Source organism: Stigmatopora argus, chromosome 4, assembly GCF_051989625.1.
Source record: "Stigmatopora argus isolate UIUO_Sarg chromosome 4, RoL_Sarg_1.0, whole genome shotgun sequence".
Lineage (NCBI taxonomy): Eukaryota > Metazoa > Chordata > Actinopteri > Syngnathiformes > Syngnathidae > Stigmatopora > Stigmatopora argus.
In genome coordinates this window covers 2,086,036-2,111,322 of record NC_135390.1, presented here as the reverse complement: position 1 = coordinate 2,111,322, position 25,287 = coordinate 2,086,036, and the positions used below count along the sequence as shown (strand labels likewise).

The 25,287-nt window shown below is 46.8% G+C and overlaps 1 protein-coding gene across 8 annotated transcripts in view; it reads left to right on the top strand.

Moving 5' to 3' along the window:
• The window catches only part of cyb5r4 (cytochrome b5 reductase 4), a 110,539-nt gene that overhangs the window by 14,498 nt on the left and 70,754 nt on the right, over positions 1 to 25,287 (top strand). For 5 of the 8 annotated variants that reach the window (XM_077597639.1, XM_077597638.1, XM_077597634.1 and 2 more), the window contains one exon: positions 15,207 to 15,307. In XM_077597639.1, the coding sequence (XP_077453765.1) occupies positions 15,207 to 15,307 (101 nt within the window). Of the gene's footprint in view, positions 1 to 14,051; positions 14,219 to 15,206; positions 15,308 to 25,287 lie in introns of all 8 variants that reach the window. The other 3 variants (XM_077597635.1, XM_077597636.1, XM_077597640.1) reach the window with 2 other exon arrangements.

Sequence of the window (25,287 nt, the reverse complement as noted above, 5' to 3'; positions counted from 1 at the left end):
TGAACTGATTACAGTTGTAAGAGAACAGAGTGGTGAAAAGGTGTTGTCTTGGTGGGTTGGAACGAAAACCTGCACCCACCCGGCCCTTTCTGGAATGAGTTTGACACCTATGTCTTAGAGGGACCAGAACGGATCTCCCAAATTGACCTTGACGCTCAGGCAAGCCACGTGGGTGAAAGAGGCAACCTCAGTTACAATAGCCCAAGTGCATGCTACTGCCTAAAGCAGCTATTCGGCAAGGATGGTCAGAACACCCTTGCCAGCCAGATAATTGGGGCAAGCTAGAGCAGCCTTCACGAATGGTTAAAATTTCCTAGAAAAGAGGAGTCCGAAGGAAAGCACCCTGAACCGAAAGCAGTGAACTTTGGAAGCAAGGCAGGGAGACTGCCTGCGTCGCAGACTGTGCGGCATGTAAAGAAGAGCAGTCCTCCCCCCCCAAAAAAATAATATGGGGAAAGGCCAAGGAACCACAAGCTGGACAGCCCTGGTGGCCAGGCCTGAAAAGAGGACCTCACCTAGAGCTGTGGCCATCCTTGGTTCACTGACAAAAAACAACCTGGGTTGATCAACACCACAGACCGCCGCCTGAACCAAGGCTTGCCCCCAACAGGGCAAGATAGAGACATCCGGGGGCACAAAGCCTTAGCAGTCAGGCAACTGAGCTCCCGGCAGCTGACAGCCAGCCTGTCACCCTAAGTCCCCAGTCCTCCGACCCTAGGCGGGAACATGTGGCTGGAGCGCCAGGAAGGTTCCTAAAACTGCGCAGGTAGCAAGTGGGCTGGTGAACACCCAACCATAGCAAGGACTCAGGCAGGGGTTCGAGAAAAACCCACAGCTGCTGATGAGTGTGCATGAGTAGGACATCACGGGTCGGAGCTCTGTTGCCATCAGTGCAAAAGTATGCAATTGCATCACAGAAGCCCATCCCATAGTCGCCAACACCACCCATAGTCCAGAATCCCGAAAAAGGGGAGCTAGGGAGTTACCAAAGCGTCCGGTGTGTATACTAGCGCTGAACGCCCAACAATAAGGTCATCAGCCACCCGAAATAGAGACTACAAAACTGAACAATTGAACTAAGTACCGTTTTTTTCATGACTATACGGCGCATTGTATTTTTAGCCGCAGTGTCAATAACGAGTGCTATTTCTGTATTTTACACACACAAAGGACACATCGTTTTTATAGACGCAGCCAGGCATGGGAAAACATACACCAGCTTAAACATACACGCTACACCCACACGCTAAAAACACGTTTTTGAAAAGGCAACGGAAGCAAAACTGAGTTTGGTTGTACTTTATTTAGCCATTTTCCAATGTACTCACGTCATCATCTCCCACAAAGCCATCAAAGTCCTCATTTTCTGTGTCCGGATTGAACAATTGTCCAAATGAGTAATCGAAAACGCTGTTTTATATGTTCGTCCAGGCGGCCACAATCCATTCGCAAATATTAGCTAGCTAATAGCTAGCGTAACTTTTCCAACGCTGCTTTCCATGCTTCGTAAAGCTGTGTCGATGTATACAAGCCACAATCCATTCGCAAATAGTAGCTAGCTAGTAGCTAGCGTAACCTTTCCAACGCTGCTTTCCATGCGTCGTAAAGCTGTGTTGATGTCGATGTATACAGGCCACAATCCATTCGCAAATAGTAGCTAGGTAGTAGCTTAGGTAGCAGCGTAACTTTTCCAACGCTGCTTTCCATGCTTTGTAAAGCTGTGTTGATGTCGATGTCGATCATCATAGGCGCCGTTCAAAGCGGCTGCTAGTTGCAGTGGCTCCCTATACCCTCACTCGTATTCTGTGTTTTTAGGGCTTTTTTAGAGCTTTTTTATCCTTTATTTTTACGTTTTATTGTCTCTTAGGATTTTACTTGTTACTTTGCTTTATATATTATATTCCAAACTTTAATGTTTTAAAACTTTACTTTCAAGACTCTACTCCAAGACTCAATATAATAATAATAATAATAATAATAATCAGACATAGGCCCTGTCGTCATTATCAACAACACAAAAAAGCCTACTTGTCATGACACGCAGAAACTGCGTGTGACGAAATTGGTGGTGCTTCTCCATAAGCTGCGTTTACTCGGCAAAAGACCTAAATAAGTGCAAGTTGTGCGAGAGGCAGTCTTTGAGCTATTAGTTTAGTTTATCTTTGCGAATTCTGGACATTATATTTTGACCCACTCAGCCATGCCTCCGCTGTTTTACACAAAGGATCAGCTGTTAGCGCTACGCAACACCTGGATTCCCCTGGACCTGGACCTCCCCGCGGAGTTAAAGAGGACGAGAAGAGGATGCAGAGCTGGACGAAAATGTCAGGAGAGAAAGCGACGCTTCAGACCCAGCATTCCATCTATTATTATGGGGATTTTAAGATCTCTCCCCAATAAGATGGAAGAGCTAACGGCGCTGACCAAACAACAACGACAATATCGGAATATCTGCATTATGTGCTTCACGGAGACCTGGCTGAATGAACTAATTCCGGACTCTCTCGTCTCCTTGGACGGTTTTCAGCTGGTGAGGGCGGACAGAGATGCTGAGGAGAGCGGTAGGAAGAAAGGGGGGGACTAGCTGTTTTTATTAATAGTAGATGGTGCAGCCCCGGGCACATTACTGTGAAGGAGCGACTCTGCACTCGAGATATCGAGCTAGTAGCTGTTAGCATCAGGCCGTTTTACATCCCCCGGGAGTTCTCGCACGTTATCATAATAACTGCGTATATGCAGTATATGAATGCAGAGCTGGACCCTCTGCAGTTCGCCTATCGTCCAGGCATTGGTGTGGAAGATGCTACCACCTACCTGATGCACAGGTCTCTTTCACACCTGGATAACGCGGGAAGCACGCTGAGAATGATGTTTTTTGACCTCTCCAGTGCGTTCAACACCATTCAGCCGGTTCTACTGAGAGGGAAACTGGAAGAGGCTAGAGTAAGGAACCACCTAGCCGCATGGATCATCGACTTCCTCACTGACAGACCACAATATGTGAGACTCCAGGACTGTATGTCTGATGTGGTAGCTTGCAGCACGGGGGCCCCACAAGGCACAGTGCTCTCTCCACTCCTCTTCTCCCTCTACACATCGGACTTTAAACATAATACAGACACCTGCCACCTCCAGAAGTTCTCTGACAACACCGCTATTGTTGGACGGGTGACGGACGGGAACGACCTGGAGTACAGGGGAGTCATCACAGCCTTTTTTGACTGGTGTAGGCAAAACCACCTCTACATCAACACCAGTAAGACAAAGGAAATGGTCATCGATTTTCGGAGGAATCCTCAACAGACCACTCAGGTGAACATCCAGGGTACAGACATTGAAATCGTGGAGAATTTTAAGTACCTGGGTGTTCACCTCAACAACAAACTAGACTGGTCCACAAACACAGATGCCCTGTACAAAAGGGGCCAGAGCCGCCTCTACCTACTGAGGAGTCTACGGTCCTTTGGAGTGTGCAGGACACTGCTGAGGACTTTCTACGACACTGTGGTGGCATCTGCAGTGTTTTATGCAGTGCTTTGTTGGGGATGCGGGAGCACGGAGAGGGACAGGAACAGGCTGAATAAGCCAGCTCTGTTCTGGGCTGTCCTCTGGACTCTGTGGAGGAAGTGGGAGAGCGGAGAATGCTGACCAGGATGATGTCCATCATGGACAGCACCTCCCACCCCCTGCATGAGTCTGTGGAGTCCCTCCGAAGCTCCTTTAGCAATAGACTGCGGCACCCTCATTGCAGGAAGGAGCGCTTCCGCAGATCTTTCCTCCCATCAGCTGTCAGGCTCTTTAACAAAAAAATGGCTGTGTGTTAAGACCTACTGTATGCATGCATGTACATTTATGTGTATGTATGTATGTATATATGTGCTAAGCAACACGCTTATTTAATTATATATTTATTCATGTATTTATTTCTTGACCTACTTATTACCTATCTATTTATGTCTAAAATGCCTTTCCTATTCCTGCATCCTCACCCTCTTGCCACTGGAACAACGAAATTTCCCGAATACGGGATGAATAAAGTTATCCAATCCAATCCAATATACGTCCCTCGGCCGATGCGACAGTCGCCCGCCCCCACCTTCACTCAGTATGTGAAGTGCCACACCAGGGAACAAAAAACTCTGGACATGCTGTATGCCAACACAAAGGAGGCATACAGCTCAGTCCCCCTCCCCCCACTGGGCCGCTCAGACCACAACCTGGTCCATCTGATCCCCACCTACATCCCTATGGTGAGGAAAATAAAACCTACCACGAGGATCATACAAAGATGGACTGAGGAGACCAGCATGGTACTAAGGGACTGTTTTGAGACCACTGACTGGGAGGTGCTGTGCAATTCACATGGTAATGACATTGACAGCTTGACCCACTGCATCACAGATTATATTAACTTCTGTGTTGAGAACATTGTACCCTCCAAGAAGGTCCGTTGTTTCTCCAACAATAAGCCGTGGGTCACCAGGGATCTAAGGGCCCTCCTGAACAAGAAGAGGGCTTTTAGGTCTGGGGAGAAACAGAGCCTGAAAATGGTCCAGAAGGAGCTGAAGAGAGATAAGGAAGGGTAAGACCATCTACAGGAGGAAGCTGGAGAACCAACTCCAGAGAGGCAACACCAAAGAGGTCTGGAGGAGCTTGAGGACCATTTCGGGCCATGGAGGCAACAGCGAGAGAGACCCGGAGTCTGGCGGCAGGGAGTGGGCCAATGAACTGAATCAGTTCTTTAACAGATTCAGTCCTGCCCCCACTCCCATGACCCCCCCAGACCAGAAGCAACGCTCCCCCCTCGTTCTCCTCCTCCTCCTCTTCCTCCCCCTCTTCCACCGGTCTCTGCATTACTGTCGATCAGGTGATAAAACAGCTAAAGAAGATCGAGGCAAGGAAGGCTACCGGTCCTGACGTCCTCAGCTCCAGACTACTGAGAGAGTGTGCGGATCAGCTTGGTATAGTGATTCTGCATATTTTCAACCTCAGCCTCAGTCTGCAGAAGGTCCCCACCTTGTGGAAAACTTCCTGTGTGGTCCCAGTTCCTAAGACTGCGTACCCCAGGGAGCCAAACCACTTCAGGCCGGTAGCATTAACCTCTCACCTGATCAAGACATTGGAGAGAATCATCCTCAATCACCTCAGCCCCCTGATGAATGCAGAGCTGGACCCTCTGCAGTTCGCCTATCGTCCAGGTATTGGTGTGGAAGATGCTACCACCTACCTGATGCACAGGTCTCTTTCACACCTGGAGAACACGGGAAGCACGCTGAGAATTATGTTTTTTGACCTCTCCAGTGCGTTCAACACCATTCAGCCGGTCCTACTGAGAGGGAAACTGGAAGAGGCTGGAGTAAGGAACCACCTAGCCGCATGGATCATCGACTTCCTCACTGACAGACCACAATATGTGAGACTCCAGGACTGTATGTCTGATGTGGTGGCTTGCAGCACGGGGGCCCCACAAGGCACAGTGCTCTCCCCACTCCTCTTCTCCCTCTACACATCGGATTTCCAACATAATACAGACACCTGCCACCTCCAGAAGTTCTCTGACGACACCGCTATTGTTGGACGAGTGACGGACGGGAACGACCTGGAGTACAGGGGAGTCATCACAGCCTTTGTTGACTGGTGTAGGCAAAACTACCTCTACATCAACACCAGTAAGACAAAGGAAATGGTCATCGATTTTCGGAGGAGTCCTCAACAGACCACTCAGGTGAACATCCAGGGTACAGACATTGAAATCGTGGAGAATTTTAAGTACCTGGGTGTTCACCTCAACGACAAACTAGATTGGTCCACAAACATAGATGCCCTGTACAAAAGGGGCCAGAGCCGCCTCTACCTACTGAGGAGTCTACAGTCCTTTGGAGTGTACAGGACACTGCTGAGGACTTTCTACGACACTGTGGTGGCATCTACAGTGTTTTATGCAGTGCTCTGTTGGGGATGCGGGAGCACGGAGAGGGACAGGAACAGGCTGAATAAGCTGGTCAGGATGGCCAGCTCTGTTCTGGGCTGTCCTCTGGACTCTGTGGAGGAAGTGGGAGAGCGGAGAATGCTGACCAGGATGATGTCCATCATGGACAGCACCTCCCACCCCCTGCATGAGTCTGTGGAGTCCCTCCGAAGCTCCTTTAGCAATAGACTGCGGCACCCTCATTGCAGGAAGGAGCGCTTCCGCAGATCCTTCCTCCCATCAGCTGTCAGGCTCTTTAACAAAAAAATGGTTGAGTGTTGAGACCTACCGAATGCATGCATGTATATTTATGTGTATGTATGTATATGTGCTAAGCAACACGCTTATTTATTTATATATTTATTCATGTATTTATTTATTAACTTTTACCTATCTATTTATGTCTAAAATGCCTTTCCTATTCCTGCATCCTCACCCTCTTGCTACTGTGACAACAAAATTTCCCGAATACGGGATGAATAAAGTTATCCAATCCAATCCAATATATACAGGCCACAATCCATTGGGTGTATTGACAAAAGAACTACATATCCCAGCAGTCACTGCGCAGTACTTTTTCTACGGGGAAAATAGTAGAGTTGGGGGCTGCTTGCCGTAGTTGTGAGAGCTGTAGAGGATGGTGTACCCTATCGACTGATTTATTTTGTTTTATCGTGATAACAATTAGTATTGGTCCATATATAAAGCGCACTGGATTATAAGGCGCCCTGTCTATTTTGGAGAAAATTTAAGACTTATGTGCGCCTTATCGTCGTGAAAATACGGTAATTCCCCGATGAAGGACCCAATGGCCGACTCGCCCACCCGTTCAGTACTGTTTGCAGAAGTTCTAGTTGGTCATTGTTGTTGTTAAACAACAACAAAGCTAAGTATGTGTGATGTTTGTGTGGTCATCGTACTCAGAACCAGCCAAGGTCATAGGTGCCTACCTCCGTCGACCCTATACCGGGGTACCCTTGTCCCATTTCCGGAGTTTTTTCGTAGTGAATGTGATTCACGCAAAATCAAAATAAAATAAAAATTTAAAAAACAAATAATGTAGGACAATTTAAATTAAAGTGTTATTATCTTGTTTTTATGTTAATTTAAATATTGTGTTTTTTGTAAACTTGAAAAAGTACAGCATAATGAAAATAAGTTTATCTTTGTGTTTGGGTCCTTCCACGTGCGTTTTACAGTGAGTACCGTATTTTCACACCTATATGGCGCACCTAAAAGTCTAAAATTTTCTCTAAAATGGTCAATGCGCACCATCGGTCGGTGCGTCTTGTCCGTGCACTAAATTCAATTTTTGTATGGCCCTGACCGCTTGAGTGACTGGTTTTATTTCTTGCCGGTACGCTACTTATTGCGATCAACCCAGCGGAAGTTCCCCCTAAAAATAGTCTCCCCGCGCATCCCAAGCATTACAGTAAATCCATTCAAAACATCCCAGGGGAGTGGCAAGACATTTGAATTCCGTGTGCTTGCAGCACTTTTTTAACCCTCAAAAACACTCAATACTCAAAGAAACAGCATATTAGAGCTAAACAGAGGAAATGCCTGACGTGAATGACAACACAATGCGGGGGTGAACGCTTGGGAAATGGACTGAAACCATGGATTGAACACAATTTAACAGCTTTGCTAACGGATTGCTAACAGATTGCTAACGGATGGCCAACATTGTAGTTCAGGCAGGCAGCGTCGCACAAGTTACGTGAGTGACGTTCTGGAATGTATTGTCGATGCCGATATAACAGCGAGGAGAATCAAAGGCTTGGGAGTGATGCATGTCGCGAGTTACAATGGAATGTGGATGACTGGGCTCAAGGGTCAGCCAGCACGGTTCAAGCTTTCGCCAAAGCTGGAATAGAGTTCCCAGAATACACAACTCTGACTGACAGTGGAGCCTAGCATGTTAAACGCCGAACTCTTTATATCAGAGTGTACCTTTTCTATCATCCTTATAAAGCGTGATTCATGGGTGTGTGAGTGTGTGTGTGTATGATAAGATTCTCTCGCTACGTTTGTCCAAATTGTGCAACGTAGAGAGTATAATTTTTTTATGGTGGCCCGAAACGGCTGTCGGGTCCTAATAGATGAGTGATTCAATTTCTTCACCTTCTCTTAGTGTGTAAACTCAACTTTTATTTGTTACAGCTGAAAGCGGAGTTGATGTATGAATCATTGTTTTTACATGATGTTCCCTAAATGCACTGCGTGGCTGATTGGTCCGCCAGCGAGTTTCTAGGTGCTTCCTGGAACACTTTTTTTTTTGTCGTGACGGGAGTTCTAAAACATCCACCCAGCCATAAATCACATTATCTATTCTCTAATCCTTGTAAAGCGTGATGTACGGATGGATGTGTGTGTGTGTGTGCACACCTGGAAACTCGCTGGCGGAAATTCTCCCCAAAATGACGTTTGTAAATGACGTGGAAAGGCGTCTTGGGTCAGCGCGTCCAGCGCCATCGTGTCTTGCCGAGTCTTTCCGTCACGACGGGGAAAAAAAAGGCGTTTCGGGAGCAGGAATAGATCAAGCGTGATTTATGGATGGGTGGATGTTTTATGTTTACATTCTCATGCTACTTTTGTCCAAACCCTGCATCGTAGAGAGTTGACATTCTGGTGGCCAGAAGCGGTTGTCGGATCCAAACCGTACATCGTAGAGAGTTGACATTATGGTGGCCAGAAACGGCTGTCGAATCCTAATAGACAAGTGATTGAATTTCTTTACCTTCTAAGTGTGTAAACTCAAGCTTTGAGCATTTGCAAGTATTATCGATGAGTTTGCCTGACCTGAAATATGTTAGCTTGCTGCTTTCTTGAACTATTGAAGATATTAGGTGCTAATAATAGTAATACATTAATAATTAATAAATGGAATGTGTTATTGAAAAACGAAAAGGTGTTCATTAAACACAAGGTAATTACCTATCTTTTCGTTAAATTTGGTGTCAATACGTCCATCGGCTTGGGAGCTATTGAGCAAAAAATGTGCTAATAACAGTAATACATTAATAATTAATAAATGGAATGTGTTAATGAAAAACCAAAATATGTTCCTTAAACATAACGTAATGACCTATATTTTCGGTAAATTTGGTGTCAATCTGTCAAATGGCTTGGGAGCTATGAAGATATTAGGTGCTAATAATAGAAATAAATTAATAAATGGAATCTGTTATTGAAAAACTAAAATGTATTCATTAAACAGAAGGTAATTACATATCTCTTCCGTAAATTTCGTGTCAATCTGTGAAATGGCTTGGGAGGTATTGAACAAAATAGGTGCTAATAACAATAATACATTAATGTATAATCCTTATAAAACGTGATTTATGGGTGTGTGAGTGTGTGTATGTTAATATTCTTTCGCTATGTTTGTCCAAAAGGTGCAATGTAGACAGTTGAATTTTTTTATGGTGGCCAGAAACGGCTGTCGGATCCTAATAGACTAGTGAATTTCTTCACCTTCTCTAAGTGTGTAAACTCAATCTTTTATTTGTTAAATAACAATTTTTCAAAATATTACATTTTAATAGCGCAACAATTGTCTTTTGGTTCTAACCAAGCTTGTACCTCAATAAAGCATTATCAAACTTAGTTTTGCTCCTGCTATCTTTAAAAAAACACGCTAGTGCCTAGCCTAACAGCATAACATATGCTAGCGGATAGCATAACACGCTAGCGCCTATCATAACATAGGTACGCTAGCGGCTAGCATGTCATGCTAGCGCCTTATTGGACGAAGCGTCCAATGTATTGACAAAAAACAGAAAATATACCCGCAAATGAGACTGCGCCCTACCACGCGTTGCGTTTTATAGGTGTGAAAATACGGTAATTTCATCCTGAGGTCGCACATGCATGCTTCAACATGTGATGTATTGTTGAATACCAATCTAATAAACCTTTGCGAGTGTCTGGGTTACTTATTAGAAGTTTCATTCAAGTTGCCTTCCATTTTGCGCTTAACCAGAGCAGGCATATTGATAAGACTTACCAGTGCTGCGTTGCTTGCGTTAGAACAACCCCAGAAATGATGGGATTTGTTTCAAAACAAAAGACTGGTGGTTCGGTCAGCATTAATAATACTTAATTTCCTGATGAAAAAAACTAAACTGAAAATGTTAAAGCGATAGAGGCTACCCATGCAATCGATTCCGAATCGATTGCCACGCTGAAGTCGCACAAGACGAATCATTTGTCAGAAGTTGTAACTCCGATGATTCACAATGCACTCGTGTCACCAAATTCATCCAGTATACAGTGCAGTTGAATCACATGCAGAAGTCTAGATGTGGAAGACGTAGCAATGGTGTGAATTTCAAGGCATTTAAATTGGAAATTTGGTAAAATGGTTGCTTAAAAAAATGTAAATGACATTTTTATATTTTTTATTTCCGGAGTTCATGAAAGTTGTCCGGAGTCCCAGAGTTTGCGTTATTTGTCCAGGTTAACTCTGTAAATTCCGTAGAAGTTTGCAGCTCTTCAATGTAACGCAAGAGTTCAGTTTCTGTAATTATATATCTAGAGGGGTATAATTTAGCCAGGACGAAAACCACACTGCTCCTTGTAAATCAGAGATTTGACTTCCTGATGCATCTTCCTCTCCCGTACCCTCGAATAGACGTTACCAGGGAGGCTGAGAAGTGGGATTCCTGTCCTGTGGTCCGCCTATTTAAAAAGGGTGTCCACCACCTCGGTCTGCCAATCTCGAGGCACTGTCCCCAACGTCCACACAATGGTGTAGAGCCGTTTCAACCAAGACAACCCCACAAATCCAGAGACTTTAGGAGATCCAAGTGTATCCCATCCACCTCCAAGGCCTTGCCACCGAGGGAGATTTTTAACCACCTCAGTGACTTCAATCACAGAAATAGGATAATGCTTCTCAAAGTCCCCAGGCTCTGCCTCCTTATGGGAAGTGTTGGTGGAGTTGAGCTCTTCAAAGTTTTAGGTCACAGGTGTCAAAGTGGCGGCCCGGGGGCCAAATCTGTCCCGCCGCATCATTTTGTGTGGCCCGAGTAAGTAAATCATGAGTGCCAACTTTCTGTTTTAGGATCAAATTCAAATGAAGATTATAGATGTATATTATATTTCCTGATTTTCCCCTTTTTAAATCAATAATTGCAATTTTTTATCCATTTTTTCTTTTGGTGTTTTTAGGTCAAAAAGCATTTTGTAAAATCTAAAAATAAATGTATAAAAATATTTTCGGTTTTCCACTTTAATATTCAATATAATTAAAAAAAATGTTTCCATTTGAAATGAAAAACAAATGATTATTAGATGTTTTCCCTTACTAAGAAAAAAAGTTCAAATAAACAGTTTTATATTTATTTAAAAAAATGAATATTTAGGGCTTTTGATCCAGTTCTTATAATCCAAATAAAAAAAAAATCTAAATATTATATCTAAAATGATCCGGCCCACATGAAATGGAGTTGATGTTAATGCGGCCCGCGAACCAACCCGAGTTTGACACCCTTGTATTAGGTGAACTGGCTCACAACATCCCATGTTGAGGTAAGCAGCACCCCTTCCCCACTATACACAGTGTTAATGCTGCACCTGTTTCCCCTCCTGAGACGTAGGATTGTGGACCGAAATTTCCTTGATGCCATCCTGAAGTTGTTCTCCATGGCTTTGCCGAACTCCTCCCATTTCTGGGCTTTTGCCTCAGAGACTACCAGAGCTCCGTGCTGCTTGATCAGCCAGTACCCATAATTTCGAACAGCAATCCTCCCGCCTGACGGCATCCTTTACCACCGGTGTCCACTAGCAGGTTCTGGGACTGTCACCATGAGAGCCACCGACCAGTCTCGGACTGCAGCTCATGTCAGCCGCCTCAGGAATACAGGCACGAATCATGGTCCACTTGGACTCAATTTCTCATGCCTCTCCCCGTACATGAGAAACTCTGGCAGTGTTCTAATGGAGGATTCTATCAGGCATTCCAAGTAGACCCTCATAAAATGTTTGGGTCTGCCGGGCCGAACCAACATCCTCCCCCACCATTGGCGCCAACTCTCCACCAGGTGGTTGTTCAGTTGACATCTCCGCCTCTCCCAATAGCACGACTACAAAGTCAATCATTGAACTGCTGCTTAGAGTGTCCTGGTGCCAAGTGCCTAAATGGACACCCTTATGCTTGACCGTGAACCTGGGCGATAATTAGCGTCAAATAATTTTTGTCAGCAATAATAATAAGAGCTTTTGATAAAATTTGCTAAGTTTATACTGCAGTTTCACCGCCTGAACACTACAAAAAATGCGGCTCATGCAACGTAAACGATAGTTCCAGACCAATGTTCATTTAAGAGGATGGTATGGAAAAACTTTTTTTAGCATGGTTTGCAATATAGCAGCTAACACGGAGCATGAAAGCAAAAGGACTATAACATACAGCAAGCCGACTCACTAAAAGATCCAAGTGAAGTCTGCCTGTTGTTTTCTTTCTTAGTTTTTTTAAATGTCTCTTAAATACATGTGCACAAACAGTAGCCTTTTTGAAACCTTCCTTATCCCAATTTGATAACTTGATATCAATGAGTTTCCCTATTTCATGCAAATGTTCTGTCAACGTTCCAAAAATCTAATACTTGTTAACTTGGGTTAAAATGAGTTACCATATTTTCTCGCATATACGCCATATTTGTTGCTAAAAAAATGATGACTGAATCGAGGGTATGGCTTATATGTGCAGAAATTAGACTTGACATCCAGGGTGTCCCTCGCCTCTGGCCTGAAGTCAGCTCGGATGGGCTTCAGCACCCCCTGTCACCCTAGTGGGGATAAAGCGGTTCAGAAAATAAGATGAGATGCACGAAACTGCAAGGTGACAAGGACGAAATGGCATAACGCAAGATGATGCGGCCGATACAGTCATTTATTTCAAAATAGAGAAAAAATAAACAGATAAAACGCTTAACAAAATTGATTTTGATGTCTATTAATGGAATACAAGAAAAAAAAAAACATTGTGCATAAAACGTGAAAAAACTCACTTGTGCCTGCCATTCCTCGCTCAGGACGCCACCATCTTATCTAGGGATGACAAACTAGACCGCTACAGACACACTTCCTGGTTGGACTGCTCACGTGACTTCCTTTTTGAATTTGTCTACGTGCAGGCCACACGATTTAGGAATGTGAAATTCAGCAGACAATTCTAGTCTCAGAAATACCATGGGCAATGATTTTTTCTTAAGATTTTCCCTTCAAAGCAACACATTTGTTCTTGCTATTAAAAACATGACTATGGAGGTGAACATTGTGAATCGGGCGTCTTATATGAGAGAAATTGTAAAATTCAACAATTTTAAGGCAATTTTAAGGGTACGGCTTCTACGCGGAAGCGGCTAATATGCGAGAAAATCCGGTATGTTTTTTTTTAAATGCCCATATATATGTGAGATAAACTGTTTTTTTGTGAGGCTGAAAATAGTCTGCTTGCCAATGGTGATTATGTCTTAAGTATCTATTTCATATTGCACAACAACTTTTAGTTTGAAGGCAAATTATTAAAAATAAAGATACCCGTCAACATTTCTGCAGCTTTACTTATTCTTTACTTCATAATGTGAGGGAGTTGTCTTATATTTATTGCACAACAGAACAACAAAAATACTTTTTAAAATCATTTGTTTTTAATTCTCTTTTCTTATAAAGTAAGGTAACGTAGGTACTTTCATAATTGAATAACGAGGAAAGTAATTTATTTGCTGCTTTGCAGAAATTTTAAGTTTCACATTTGAAAGCAAAAAGATGTCATAGTTGGTGACAATTATCGGTAGACTGATATTTTTTATTTATATTTTGTATCATGATCACACATTTTGTTAATCAACGGTGAGCACAGAAATCCAACAATAGAACACTGCTCTTCGGAATCACGCTCGTTCAGCTCTCACTGTTGTTGCCCACGTGAGCATTGCAGTCCCTCAGTAGAACAAGGGAGTCGAAAAAGGAGCACTCTCCAGCACCCAAGAATTCTAAAAAGTGTGGGTACTTTGAGCTGCTGTTTGGTGCATAAGCACAGACAACACTCATGACTCTTTCCCCCCTCCTGAAGGTGGAGGGATGCTACCCTCTTTTCTACTGGGGTGTACCACAATGTACAGGCACCGGGCCAGGCAATGAGTATGCCCACACCTGCTTGTCGCCTCTCACCATGGATGACTCCAGTGTGGAAGAGTGTCCAAACCCCATGAGAGACCAAAGCCTGAGCCATGCGTAGAGGTGAGGCCTACTACATTGTGCTAGAGCATCTGAACCACACACATTAGCTTATGCTCCTTTCCGACCAAAGAGGTGACATCCCATGTGCTAAGTGCAATCCTCTGCAGCCGGGGATCGGACTGCCACGGTCCCTTCCTTTGGCTACCACCCAACTGCCTGCACACTTGACCCCGTTGGCCACTCCCTCAATTGGTGAGCCCATGGGAAGGGGAACCCACGTCGCCTCTTTGGGGCTGTGCCTGACTGGGCCATAGGTGCAGGCCCGTCACCAGGCGCTCAGCATTGTGCTCCACCTCCAGGTCTGGCTCCCTTGTGGCCCCCGGTGACACACTTCCAGGCGAGGGAACATGAAGCTAATTTATTCGATTCATCATCAGGGGTCTTCTGAGCCATTCTTTGTTTGGTCCCTTACCTCGAGCCAGTCTGCATTGCGTGACTTATCTGGAACAAGGCCCCAGACAACAAAGCTCTTAGGGTTATTTTCATTGCAGAAGATAGTTGAAACAATGCCACAGCATTTGCCTGCCGTAATCAAAGGTAAAGGCTGTCCAACCAATTCTTTGACAATATGACCTTCTTTTTTAATGGTGACTTTTTTTCATGGCCAGGTAGTGTATTTGGGTAAACAAATGGGAAATCAATTCATCCTAATTGGAAAGATAAACATTTTAAACACAACAAAATATTGTTTGGTGCCAAGGGATGGCCTCAAACTGGTAATAGCATGCCTAGTGCTGTCGCGAACACATTTTGTCCCCTCCTTCCACATGCGAATGCAGAATAGTGTTAAGAACTGTCAAAGTTTTGCATTCAAATGATCACAAAATAATCATATTTCACATCTGAATAAAAAGTTAAAAAAAATACATGTAGTACTTTTTTGTCAGGGTGTTTGACATTGGCAACTTAACATCTGCACCTGCATTTTATTGATTTTTAGCTAAGGAATATGTTGTTACCTAAACTATTTAACATGTCATGTTTGTAGGTATGGTGTATAATGTCACCCCCTACATGGACTATCACCCTGGTGGAGAAGACGAACTGATGAAGGCCGCAGGTATCGATGGCACTGACCTTTTTGAACAGGTGTGGATGTTCAGGGGGGTTATTGCATGTTTTTCACTCGATACGTAAAATTGTAAAGTACATTAAAGTAATAATTTTACCTTGAGTTGATCTGTGAAAACTTTAGAACAGGGGTGTCAAACTCAGTCTGGTTTGCGGGCCACATTAATACCAACTAAATCTCATGTGGGCCGGACTATTTTATTTTTGCCCCGAAAAGTGAACTTATTTGCCTCTATTGATGGCACTAGGTGTTACAACTCACAAACGTCTGGTTGTGCGGCTTTGTCGAGAAAAAAAAAGAAAGCATTTAATTTTGCACGTATGGTATCAATGAGCTACAGGGTGCCCCATGGGCTGGATTGGACCCCCTGACGGCCCACTTCTGGCCCGCGGGCAGTATATTTGACACCCCTGCTTTAGAAAATTACTTTTGCATCATGGCTGTCTCAAATGGCTGGAAATAGCACTCTGTCTATTTAAAAACCTTCTCCCCTCCACAGCCATGCCCTCCTTTCGTCGTCATCCATCTGGTTTACTTTCGTTTCCAGAGGCATTTTTTTTTTGCAGATTAGAGAAAGTTTCATTTTAACTTAAATTTGGTAGAGCGCTAAGTATAATCACAAAAACTTCTGAACCTGTTGTACTGGTTGTGAAAAAAAACAAAAGACGGGGACAGTCTCCCGTTCCATGGCGGCTGGTGCTTGAACCTGGTGGGTATGGTTACTCTCTCCTAACCACCCCAAAAATCTGGTAGAGCATCACAGGTGGGAATCGCTGTAGTTTGTCTGTGGAGCACTACGGTGACCCAGTTCCCACTTCCCAAATCCATCACGGGGACAATGTCAACTCGGCAAGCGATTGGGTCCCGGGTCAACTAGCCAAATGCCTCGTCATCTAATTAGTGACGCGCATGAATGGACGAACGAGATTCCCACTGTGCCTACCTGCCCTCTAGCGTAACTACAGCCAAGGGAACAGGCTTGGAGGAATCAGTGGGGAAAGAAGACCCTGTTGAACTTGTCACTTCACATCCTCTTCTGTGAGCTGATACTCATGAAAACTCCAGATGGCAAGGGCCACAGTTCAAATACAATCCACAACTCCTATGGTACACGTTTACTGGATGGAAACTAATCACAGTCCGTACAGTCCATGCCAGCATAAGACCTGTCACCCTTGTAGGCTCAAGTCTGTTGGAGTCCATACATAAAGGGTGGTTGAATGTAATATGGCTGCAGGTGTACTAAACAAGGGACCTCCTTGTGCAGGGTAAGCAGGTAGCAGCTGATGTGGTGACTGGATACTGTAACAGGAGGGGACACCAAGCTGATCATAGGTCGTGCGTCGTGGTGGATGTCTCTCCCTTCTTGGCGGTTCGTAAGTCAATGCCTCAGGTTCAGTCACAGCGGTTGGCGGAGAGGTCTCTGATAAATGATCATCACGAGGATCTTCAACAGCCAGGTTTGTTCCCTCAACAGGCAGATCCTCCACAGATGGACCAGGCTCCTCCAGCTGATAGTAATCTTCTGCTTGTACTGGTCCGGAAGCAGGGCCCTTCACTTCAAGTCTCTGATCAGCTGGCAGTGGCCTGTGCTCAGACTCCATCCCTTGCGCATCTCTCTCATTTAACACCTGGAGGGGCTTGTAGTGACAGTCATATTCATTTACACTGTCTTCGTCTGACTCTTGAAGATGAGATACCGGCTGCTGTTTATTTCTCTGCATACTTTTGTGAATTTTTCCTTCTTCTGGTGTTGCCTCAACGGGTAAATGGTCACAGGACATCAGTAGATTTAAGTGCAGAACTCTGGAACGCCCTTTACCTTTTTCTGGCCTGACTTCATAAATTAGTAGATCAGCTCCCATTCGCCTCACCACTGTGTGAACTGTATCTTCCCAGAGGTCACAGAGTTTTCCAGGTCCTCCTCTTGGTGTCACGTTTTTTTATCAGGATGCGTTCTCCTGGTTGTAGCACGGAGCTCCTCACTTTGGTGTCATAGTGCTTTTTACCTCGTTCTGCAGCTTTCCGTACACTCTCGGTGGCAATGGTGTACGCCTCCTCCATGCCCCGTCTCCATTTCTCCACTTTGGCCTTGTAAAACTCCATCTTGTGCATTGCTCCTCCATCCCCCATCTCCATTTCTCCACTTTGGCCTTGTAAAACTCCATCTTGTGCATTTGCTCCCTGTAGCGCATCCAGTTCATCGAGGTAGGCGCGGGCTGCACAGGCGTCTACGAGCAGCTTCAAATTCTCCTGCTGGAGCCTCTTTTTTTCTCCCTCTATGTTTTCCTTCTCGTGTCTGTTGTCCAGCATTTGTTCATTCCTCTCTTCTAGCTCTTGTCTAAGTCGTCTAATCTTTGCCTTTGAATCGGCAAGTTCCACCATCAGGTGTTGCTGAGTTCCCACCTGCTGATGTTCTTCTTCTTCTTTTTCACCTCAGGCGCCTGAGGATTACCCTCAGCAGCGCTAGAGCTGCCACTGGAACACGGATTAGTTCATCCAGGGAGTTGCCCAGGCCGAGATGGTAGCGTTCGGTCATTAAGGCCGGACAGCGGAGCCATAGGTGTTCGGACGACTCAAGTTTCCCTCGTCGCACAGGCGGCAGCGATCCGAGTCAGATTTCCCCATAAGGTGGGGCCAACGGCGGAGCAGGGGGTGGTGTCCACTGCGGAAACAAATCAGGTCTGTGCGGTCTCCTTTCGATAGGGCAAGTTCTTCCTCTGTGACTTTTGTAGTGTAGGTCTGCAAAAGGCGGGGGTGGGAGAGGGGGGGGGTGATCTTCACGTTGGATGATGGCGCGTCTTGTGGCTGCGTCCGGGGAGGTATGGGTTTGGTCATCTGACGAGCCAAGTTTAACTAGGGCATCGGCCAGGTCGTGACCGCACATGTTGCAGTGGCCCGGGATCCACAGTAGCTGTAGTCGCTTAGGCGGAGGGAAAAGGGCGATGTCACCCTGAAGTCTCCGAATGGCGGGGTCTTGCGTGTGGGGGTTTCCCATAGCTTGGACCAGCGATTTGCAGTCACTGAGGATGATTGATGTCTGCCAGTCTGCTGTTTCCCTCAGCCAGGAGAGTGCCTCAGTCAATGCCACTTTTTCAGAGTGGTAGGAGCTGCTGCGGGTGCCTGTGGCACCATGCCATTGGTGAATGATTGCAGTCTCCTTAATGACGACGAAACCTGTACCACCGTCCGCAGTGCCTTCTTTGGTGGATCCATCTGTGAAGATCTGTAGGTCCGGTTCACCCATGCTTCTGATGAGCTCTTCGGCCTTATCTCTTTGGATGATGGTCGGCATGTGTTTAGAGACTGCAGTAAAGGTGGTTTGGATAGGGGGGTAATAGCCAGGGTGTGCAGGGGTGGGAAGAGTATGTACAAGGGGTATGGAGTTCAAGAGCGGTAAGACGGGGAAGGGTCGAAGATCGCCAGTCTGGCTTCTTTTGTAACCGCATTTTGATGTTTTCATGGAGAAGGCGGTGTCAGGGATCAGAAGGAGGCAGCTGGTTCCAGGCATCAGCTTTAAGAAGTGCTTGTAAATTGAGGCGGGATGAGAGGGGTGTAAGATGCGCCTCATGTAGGACTGCTTCGGTGGGGGTAGACCTGAGGTGGTGGGTTATGGCGCGGGCTGCGTCAAGTTGGGCGGTTTCAAGGGATTTGAGGTGAGTTTGGGCCAGCAAGGGGGCCCATGTCGGTGCTGCGTACTCTGCGAGACTTCTCTGGGTGGCAATATACACCGTTCTAAGGTCGTTTGGTTGCCAACCCCAAGATGTGCCACTGAGTTTGCGGAGGAGATTTGTTCTTTTGAACATGGTTTGGCGGACTTTTTTCGCTTGCTCCCCAAACGTGGGGGTGGGGTTATGCTTGAGGGCGGCGCCATTTATTGAGATCTTTGGTTGCCATTTGGCCTCAGCTGAGTCCAGGCTGAAGAATGACGCCTCACACTTTGTGGTGTTAAGGTTTAGGTGTGCCTCGGAACGCCACCTCCAGACTTTTTCGACCTCCGTTTGAAGTCTGCTTTCCACCTCCTCTTTGTTTCTACCCCGACAAGCAAGGGCCAGATCGTCTGCATAGGCGCTGACCAGGGTGGAATCGTTGAACTTGTCGAGGAGGTCATTAATGTAGATGATGAATAGGAGGGGCGACAGGACCGAGCCTTGGGGGAGCCCTTCTTTGAAGGTTCTGCTCCTGCCGACGGTATTGTTGATCTTGACCCTGGCTGTGCGATTTGTGAGCCAGTTGGCGATCCATCTGATCAAGCGGTAGGGGACCCCCAGGTCTACCAATTTTTGTAAGAGACCTGTTCTCCATACCTGGTCGAATGCTTTGCTGAAGTCAAAGAAAGTTGCAAGCGTGCGTTGTCGTTGAGTTGACTGGAAGCCATCAGAGATAAACTGCGACAGTCGCAGGCCCTGGTCCGTCATGCTTCTTCCCTTTCGAAAACCGGCTTGCCAATGGCTGAGAAGCTGTTTATCTTCCAACCACCAGGCGAGACGGTTCACGATGAGCCTTTCCATCGTTTTGCTAAGCGTAGAGGTGAGGGCGATGGGTCTGTAGTTCCCAACGTCCTTTGGTGGCTTCCCTTTTTTGAGGAAAGGGATGATGGTGGCCACTTGCCAAGCTTGTGGACACCAGCCCTCTAGCCAGCTGGTGTTGACAATATGGAGTAGTTCGGGGAGGATGTTTGCCGGGAGATTTTTTAGAAGGTCCGGGGCTATGTCGTCGGGTCCAGCTGCCTTACCCGCTTTAAGTTGGAACAGCGCTGTCTGCAGTTCAGTATCGGTGAACGGGAGCTCGAGGACTTGTCGCGGTGAGCCAGGTAGTCTGCGGGTAGCTGTACGTAGAGAACGCACTGCTCGTCTGCTCCGCTTGTCACTCTTGCGTCCGCTGACCGAGGCATATTCCCTGATAAATGCTGTAGCCTTGGCTCGGTCACTCACGTAGTCCTTGTTCTTGTAGACCAAGGACTCGCCAGATTGTTGCGTTTTGGTGCCTGAGAGGGATTTTACTAAGGACCAGGCTTGTCCCGTAGATGTTTTCTCGGCGATCTTGGCGAGGTGTAAGCGCCATGCATTTCTTTTCGCCTCAGTGGTTTTTTCTTTGATCTGTTGACAGAGTGCTACCCATTCTTTCCTATTTTGTTGGAGGTCTCGACATAGTCGATTCCTTTCGCGGATGAGGTCCTTCAGGTCCTGTGTCAACCATGGGAACTCCTTCTGGCGGATAACTTTGACCGGTATTGTAAGTGCTGCTGCTTCTTTCATGTGTTGCACTAAGAGGGAGAGCTTTTCCGGGGCTGTGGCTGCTGCGGAGATTAAGGGTAGGCGATCTACGAGGATGGTACGATACCTCTTCCAGTCAGCTTTCGAGAAGTTGGGTCGTACTCTTCTTTGTTGGCATTCGACACGGAGAGCACGGTTCCACCTAATCAGAATCGGTCTGTGGTCGGAGGTCATCTCGTCGATGGGTTCCCATTGCAGATGTTCGGCCGTGGTGGGGTCAGCGATCGTTAGGTCGGGGGCACTCATGCCTGCTCCTTGTTGGTATCTGGCAGTCCGTGTCCACACGCCGTCATTAAGGAGAGTTAGGTCATGGTTATCGACCCATTGATGGATTGCGTTACCCCTGGGATCTGTCTTGGCAAGAATATCCCAGGTCGTGTGGTGCGCGTTGAAATCCCCGCACATCAGGCCATGCTCCGTGGGGAGCCGGTTTAACCAGGAGAAATCTTGGTGGGCTGGACAATAATCCGATGTCGCCGGGGGGATGTAGGCGTTGACCAGTGAGAGGTGCCGCCTGCGGGCGATGGGAATGTGGATATGCTGGAGTTCGAGGGGACCTGATGGGGACGCTGGAAGGATGGAGTAGGGGATGCCGCATCTCAGGTAGACAAGGAGACCCCCGCCTCGTCGCTGTTTTGTGCCTGAGCCCTCACGGTCTTGGCGAATCACGTTATAACCGTCGAGCTGAGGCGTCGGGTCTTCGAGTCCCAGTTTTGTTTCCTGGAGTAGGAGGATGTCAATTTTTAGACGTGCCGTCACCTCTTTCAGTACGGTAGTCTTGGTTGCCAGGTAGTCACAGTTCCATTGAAGGATGGTGAGACCGGCTTTCCGTGCCTCCGGTAGATCAGCAATCCCCTATGGGTTGTTGAGGGTGGGAAGGTTTCAGGTTCAGGCAGCTCTGGCAGCACCAGTTGTTGTTCCTGCGAAGTATGGTTAAAGCGTGTCCGGTTTCAGGGGCGCATTTGAGGTGGAATCCACGTTTGCAGGATCTACATGTCAGGGGACTGCGTGAAAAAATTAATTTATTATTACAGGTGGGGCAGTTTGCGTTTATAGGTTGGTGTATTGTTATGGCTGTTTGGTGTGTGGAGGATTGTTGTGTCAGGGGTGGTGAACAGGTCGGGCATAGCCAGTTTGCGTTAGTTTGGGAGCGAGGTAATCCAGAGCAAGAGCGGTAGGATTTGTTGGGGCAGTTCGAGCAGGGGATGGGGGAGATGGTAGGGGAAAAGGAGATTTTGCAGACACATCAGCACCTGCTGATGTTGCACGCTGGGAGGATTGACGATGGACAGTAGACTGGATGTGCCACAAAGCCCATGAACCACACCTTCCCTTTCCTGGGTTAGCTCTGCTATAGTCTCTTCTTTTGGTCTGGAGTTGATTGATGCAGCAGCTGTCTGATTTGCATCTGACACTGAACAACACATCTGTAAGGAAGGCAGTCAAAGGGGAAATTTCCTCGTTCATGGTTGACACTCGTCCCGCAGGGGCAACCACTAGCCGTTTAAAAGGAGCTTCTCTTAGTGGTCTGACTCCTCGGATTTTACATCCAGCTTGGAAATGTTCTCCACTCCTACACCGATAACAGTGTGTACACTGCACATCTCGCCCTCCATGCTGACAAGCAAAACACCTCCTTGGGACATAAGCAGGGCGGCTAGTGTTCCAGTGGGGTGCTGGGGGCTGGCTGTAGTAATTTTGTTATGCAGAAGGTGGCTGGGGGTCTCTAACTGGTCTTCTAACTGAGGGTGGGAGGTAGGACTGAGACTGAAACATAGACTGCTGTAGTGTCTCTTTGATCTGAGCTATTTCTGCACTGAGATCTTTAAGAGAAGCAACACTTGCCTTAAGTTCAGTCAACTCCGCTAGAACCTCAGGGGACACTTTTGGTTTTTCTTCTACAGGGCAATTGGTAGGTCGTAGGTCTTCTGACTGTACCTTGCTAACATGTGTCGCTGCCTGTGGGGTACTAAACTTCTTTTTATTTATCCTTTCCGTTTCATTAGCACAGGCTACATTTAACCGCTCTAGTAAAAGCTCATCTGAAGTCTTACAGTCCAGCAAGAGAGGCTGCATATCTACCCTAACACTGTCACTCTGGAGACCAGTGAGTATCGTGTGCAAGCACATAGCTGGACTAAATTTTGGTCGTACTGGAGTCCTGATTTTGATTCTCGAGATGCAAACAGTACCTTCTGCCTAAGACCCAATACTCGCATTAAGAAACTTTGAGGAGTCTCTTTGATATGCTGCACTTCTGTAGCTAACTGCTTATAGAGGTCGGTAGCACTCCTCTCCTGAAAATGAGCGCGTAGGATGCATTTGAGTGTGGGAAGAGTGAGGTTAGGTTTTTCTTCTAAGTAGTTATGTAGCTGCAAACTGGGGGAGATAGCTCTGATAACAGCATCAATGATTTCCATATCTAGGTAACCCCTATTCAGTCAATTTTCAATTTGATGAACAAGGCTGGAGAATGTCAGCTTATCCCTCTGGCCTGGTTCACCTATTTGGCCAGCAATTTTGAAGTCCTTGCGCCAGTATGAGCTTGGCTGGGGCTGGGGAGACACCCCCCCCCCCCGAGGGTCCGCAGCATCTGGTAGCTGAGGCAAAGTTATTGGAGTCTCTCCCATTTTTGATCCTTGTTTTTAGTTTGCATTCCTTTTGACTTCATAGATACAATCCCTCCCTCAGTTGACCCTCACCAGTTTGCTTATAGACCAAACAGGTCCACTGAGGATGCCATCGCCGTAGCTCTACACACAGCACTGAGCCACCTGGAGCACCATGGGAACTATGTGAGAATGCTTTTCATTGACTATAGCTCAGCCTTCAACACTATAATACCGGACATCCTGGCTGACAAACTCTCCCACCTTAGACTATCCTCTTCCATCTGATGCTGGATTAAAAACTTCTTAACCAACCGTCCACAAACTGTTAGACTTGGTCCCCACCTCTCTTCCTCCATTACACTGAGCACTGGCTCCCCTCAAGGTTGTGTACTGAGTCCTCTTCTATACTCCCTGCACACATACGACTGTACACCGACCCACCAGTCTAACTCCATCATCAAATTTGCCGATGACACCACTGTGGTCGGGCTCTTCTCAGGGGGGATGAGTCTGCCTACAGAGATGAGGTCAACAAACTGTCTTCGTGGTGTTTGGTGAACAATCTCACACTAAACACCACGAAAACTAAAGAAATAATCCTAGACTTTCGCAAATGCAGCACAGATCTGGCCCCACTCCTCATAAATGGAGTATGCGTAGACAGAGTCCAGTCCTTCAAATTCCTTGGGGTCCAGGTCACGGACAAGCTCTCCTGGTCTACCAACACGACGGCAGTAGTGAAGAAGGCCCAGAAACGACTCCATTTCCCGAGGGTACTCAGGATGAACAACTTGGACACTAAGCTTCTGGTAACCTTCTAAAGAGCCACTGTGGAGAGCATCCTGGCAAACTGCATTACAGTGTGGTACGCTAGAAGCACGGACGCAGACAGAAAAGCCATGCAGAGAGTGATCAACACCGCCCAGAAGATCATTGGCTGCTCTCTGCCCTCACTGGATGACATTGCCAGCCCTCGCTACCTCAGCAGAGCCGGGAACATTGTCAGGGCCCCATACCACCCTGGTCACAACCTGTTCCTGCTGCTGCCCTGTGGCAGACGCTACAAGTCTCACAAAGCACGGACAAATAGACTTGGGGAAAGTTTTTTCCCACAGCCATCAGGAGTCTGAACTTGCGTTAGCACGACACACAATCTCTTCTGTGCAATAACTTCGGGGTGTGGAATAACAATGTGCAATATCTTAGATTTTGCAATATTTTAGAATTTACCTTGCCAGGATGTGACTTCTATATATTTTTATATTACTTATTTATGTTTTTTTCCCCCTGGCAAAACACACTGGAGTAGCACAATCAATTTCGTTATACGCAGCTGTGTATGATGACTATAAAGGCTTTTGATTTGAATAGATTTATGTTACAAGCGTGTTGCCATCCAACAACTCTCTTTCTCTTTCTCTCTCTTTCTCTCTCTCTCTTTCTATCCCTTTCTTTCTCCTCTTTCTCTTTCTCCTCTTTCTCTTTCTCCTCTTTCTCTCCTCTCTCTCTCTCTCTCTCTCTCTCTCTCTCTCTCTCTCTCCCCCCTCTCCCCCTCTCTCTCTCTCCCCCTCTCCCCCCTCTCTCCCTCTCCCCCTCTCTCCTTCTCCCCCTCTCCCCCTCTCTCCCTCTCCCCCCTCTCCCCTTTCTCTCTTGTCTCTCTTGTCTCTCTTCCCTCTTCCCTCTTCCTTTCTCCTCTTTCTCCTCTTTCTCCTCTTTCTCCTCTTTCTCCTCCTTCTCCTCTTTCTCCTTCTCTCCCTCCTTCTCTCCCTCCTTCTCTCCCTCCTTCTCTCCCTCCTTCTCTCCCTCCTTCTCTCCCTCCTTCTCTCCCTCCTTCTCTCCCTCCTTCTCTCCCCCCTTCTCTCCCTCCTTCTCTCCCCCCTTCTCTCCCCCCTTCTCTCCCCCCTTCTCTCCCCCCTTCTCTCCCCCCTTCTCTCCCCCTTCTCTCCCCCTTCTCTCCCCCCTTCTCTCCCCCCTTCTCTCCCCCCTTCTCTCCCCCCTTCTCTCCCCCCTTCTCTCCCCCCTTCTCTCCCCCCTTCTCTCCCCCCTTCTCTCCCCCCTTCTCTCCCCCCTTCTCTCCCCCCTTCTCTCCCTCCTTCTCTCCCCCCTTCT